The 4,150-nt window shown below is 37.2% G+C and overlaps 1 protein-coding gene across 1 annotated transcript; it reads right to left on the bottom strand.

Moving 5' to 3' along the window:
- Positions 1-582: 582 nt before the first annotated feature.
- On the bottom strand, positions 583-3,734 carry LOC114711686 (MDIS1-interacting receptor like kinase 2-like). The gene is made up of 2 exons (XM_028896103.1): positions 1,046-3,734; positions 583-944 (listed from the first exon to the last, which is right to left on the bottom strand). The coding sequence occupies exons 1-2, from the start codon at positions 3,732-3,734 to the stop codon at positions 583-585; spliced, it is 3,051 nt and encodes a 1,016-aa protein (XP_028751936.1).
- Between the last annotated feature and the right edge of the window lie 416 nt (positions 3,735-4,150).

Genomic DNA, 4,150 nt, shown 5'->3' with positions numbered 1-4,150 from the left:
TGAACTCTGGATTATATGGTTGAAAACTATTTAGATGGGCTGATGTGATGTTTGTTGTTACCCGGGCCGGAGGCTCGGAGGCCCAGTAGATGTAAATGAATGATTTCAGTTGCATGCAACGGTTTAAATGTGAATTTAAAATTTATGCAAATTTCTTCCTACTATGGTAGTTCATTTAACAGATTTTCCTTTTCTACCATAGTAGTGATTTTATGATGAGCTAAAGTGTTTTAAGGTTAAGGGTCTTACAATATCAATAGGGTTAATTTGGAAAAAAAAATTGATAACCATGTGAAATAGGTCTTACATATAGAATTAATATCAACACTCAAATTAAATTCCACGTTAAGGACCGAAGAAATATTATTTTATATAAAAATGCATATCAGAGAGATTTAATATAATGTCAAGTGATTTTACTTTGTAACTTTTCACACCAAACAATCACTTCAGTTTCATTTAAAACCCAAAAGGATCATACAAACATTCATAATACAAAGACCACAAGTTTACAATCCGTACAGTAAAATGCCACGCTAAGTGCAACAGCGATTTAAACAAGCAGACACTCAGAAATGAAGTTCAATCCCTCATGAGTTGTGCAATTGTGATGCTATGAAACTGATCCTGTAAATGAGATATTGGTCTCCTTACAAGCTCTATTGATACTTGTTCCATAGTTGGACGAGACCGAGGATTCTCAATCAAGCAAGAAAATGCTATTTTTGCAATTAAGATAACTTCATCTTGAATTGATTTTCTGAATCTCAAGGGAGAAAGTCGCGGGTCCACCAGATTCTTAAACAACAAACCATTATTAGTCGGTTTCTCCGCCAAGTATGAAATAAGCTCTGCAGGATGTGTACCCATGATGATTTCTAAAGTCAACACTCCAAAGCTATATACATCACATTTTTCATTCGCTTCCATGATGAAAGCAAGCTCTGCAATAGATTTAGTATTTATGTGTGTATGAGTATACATATATCCAAAGCAAGCTTTATAAAGAGTAGTATTTTGGAAAGAAGAGACAAAAAGGTTTTACCTGGCGCAGCATACCCAAATGTGCCAGCAAATGTGGTCATATTTTTTGAGTTAGGATTCAAAAACTTTGCCGTTCCAAAATCAATGATGCGAGCTTCTTCATAGTCAGAACTTAGAAGAACATTCTTGCTTGATATGTCACGATGAACGATAGGAATTGAACAACCGTGGTGCATATGGAATAAAGCATTAGCCACACCTTTGACAACATTCACCCTCTTTTTCCAATCAAACTCAGTGGCTTGGTTCTCATCCTTTAGTATGCTATCCAAGTTACCACCTTCCAAGAACTCATAAACCAAAATGGAGAGTTGTGGACTAGAATAAAACCCATACAACTTCACAATGTTACGATGTTTGATTTCCGTCAAGGCTCGAATCTCTCTTGTAAAAGCTTTCTGGTTGGAGATTTCCCCACTCGGCATTGAATGAAGCTTCTTTATTGCAACAATGTCACCTGTAGGCAACTCAGCTCTATAAACACTTCCTTGGCCTCCTCTCCCGACCAGATATCTTTCATCAAATTCGTTTGTGGCTTCAATGATATCTTCATACAATATTTCCCTTTCAAGACTCCATACAAAATAAACATCTTCTAGTCGAGCTTCTCCATCTTTGTTTTTAGCTTTTGTTGCTATTAGAGAAAAAATGACAGATGCTCCAGCAAGTACTAGTAGCAGCAGGGCCAAAGGGAGGAGTATTATCAAGAACTTTTTGGTCTTTTGATAGTGCCCATTTGTTTGGAAATCTCCACAAGGACTTAAGCCAGCGATATTACCACACAAACCTTTGTTATTCCTCAACGCATCAAAGTTACGAAAGGCTGGTTTGTTTGGAACAGGGCCTTCCAATTGATTGTATGATATGTCAACTACAGACAATGCTGACACTGGTCCATTAAAGCTAGAAGGGATAGTGCCATTAAGACTGTTATGTGAAAGGTTCAATACTTGCAAGTTGGGGAACATTCCAAATGTTGCTGCTATTGTGCCAGTCAACAAATTATCACTTAGATCAAGTTCTTCAAGCCCCTCTAGTTGGCCAAACTCAATGGGAATGCTTTCATCAAATTTGTTTTTGCTCAAATTCAATATCCTTAACCTTTTTAATACTCCAAACTCTCTTGTGATTGAGCCACTAATTTTATTTTCTGCCAAGTCCAACTTTTCAAGCTGGTTAAGTGATCTTATTATATTTGAGGGGATACCACCAGAAAAGTTGTTATGGGTCAGAAAGAGGAATCGCAGAAAGACCAACTTTCTTAGTTCTTTTGGGATTTGTCCAGACAAATGATTTGAAGACAAGTCAAGTAATTCAAGCCGAGTTGCCTCTCCTAATTTTGGTGGTATATCACCAGAAAGCTTGTTGCTGTGAATAGTCAAATGAGTGAGATTTTGACACTTCCCCCACCTAGATGAAAGGTGGCCATACAATTGGTTTCCACTTAGATCAACGACGCGCAAATAAGGATATACTCCAAAAGCATATGTTATATTATCTACTATTTGGTTATTTTCAAGCCTGAGTCTTTTTAGACTAGAACAATTCTTCAAACTTGTTGGAATAGGACCAGTGAAATGGTTATCATTAGCATTAAACCAAAATAACCTCCCACTTTCACAAATTTTTTGTGGCAAAGGACCACTAAAATGATTATCACTCAGTCGCACATAATACAAACTTGTTAAGTTATTCATTTCTTGCGGAAGTTGACCACTAAAATTGTTGATGTCCAAGTGCAATCCAGTGACCTTCGTCATATTTCCTATAGAGGAAGGAACAGATCCTGAAAGACTATTGTTTCGAAGGAAGAAATTGTCTAGATCGATCAAATTACCAATGGATGGAGGAATCGGACCAGAAAATCTGTTATTAGAAAAGGACAATTGCATGAGATTTGTTAGATTTCCTATAGAGGGAGAGATTGGCCCTGAAAATCTATTATAACGGAATTGAATGTTAACGAGGGAATAGAGTTTCCAGAATTCAGTAGGAATAGGACCTGCGAGATTGTTCTCATAAAGAGAAAGCGTCTGTAACTTGGTCAAATTTCCAATTGATGATGGGATTCTCCCTGACAGATAGTTGCTTTGTAAACGGAGGTCTACAAGATTACTCAACATTCCAATCTCTTCAGGGATGGGACCAGAAAGCTGCAAATTTTCTCCAAGCCATAGGAGATTCAAATTCCTCAAATTCCCAATTTCTTGGGGAATTTGTCCTGTGAGATTACATGTACTAAGATCAAGTTGACTTAGAGTGGTTAGATTCCAGATTTCAGGAGGAATACGACCCCAAATTGGATTATCTGACAAACCCAGTATCGAAATCCTGGACAAATAACCAATTTCATGGGCAACGTATCCATAAAATTGGTTGTAACGTATGTCGAAGTAGAGGAGATTAGGAAAGGCAGCGAAGTTGAGAGTGGAAAGTTTACCTTGAAGGCCAAGATTTGAGAGACTTATGTTGATCACAGACATGTACTCATCACAAGAAATTCCCCTCCACAACTCTCTGCAAGGATTAGTGGCATTATTCCAAGAGGACAAGATAGCTTTGCTTTGGTCATTGAAGCTAGCTCTCCAGTTCAACAGAGCTTTTGCTTCGCTATCTGTAGCGGAGACAAATGCAAAGACAGTAACACACAAGAATAATGCTAGCAGCTTAGTGGAATCTCTTTCAGACATGTTTTTTTGGGTAAATTTTTGAATCAGCAGGAATATATTCAAAGATGGTATTTTATTCCGGCGGGTGAGTTGGTGGCTAGGGCTTGGGACAGACGTTCTTGTGGTATGGAATGGGCTTTGGTCAGTATGAAATTATATTTTACGATAGACTTGCAAACATAATTGACCTCAAAAAAGATTAACTAGCCATCAATATTCCCTCAACGAAGCCTTTTCCTTTTTATGTCATCTTGATATAAAGTAGATGATGATGTGGATCTGTCAAAGTTCTTTTTAAATTTGTTCCTATTACCTCACAAGCAGACGCTCAACAGATTATATGGATTCATCATATTCGTGAGAACTGATATCTGACTTTATTAAAAGTGCATGGACATCGTTAAAAAATAGAGATAAAATTCATTTCATATCAAGAA

Source organism: Neltuma alba, unplaced genomic scaffold, assembly GCF_004799145.2.
Source record: "Neltuma alba isolate B1F8T4 unplaced genomic scaffold, ASM479914v2 tig00011304_pilon, whole genome shotgun sequence".
NCBI classification, from domain to species: domain Eukaryota; kingdom Viridiplantae; phylum Streptophyta; class Magnoliopsida; order Fabales; family Fabaceae; genus Neltuma; species Neltuma alba.
This window is presented reverse-complemented; position numbering and strand designations above follow the sequence as displayed.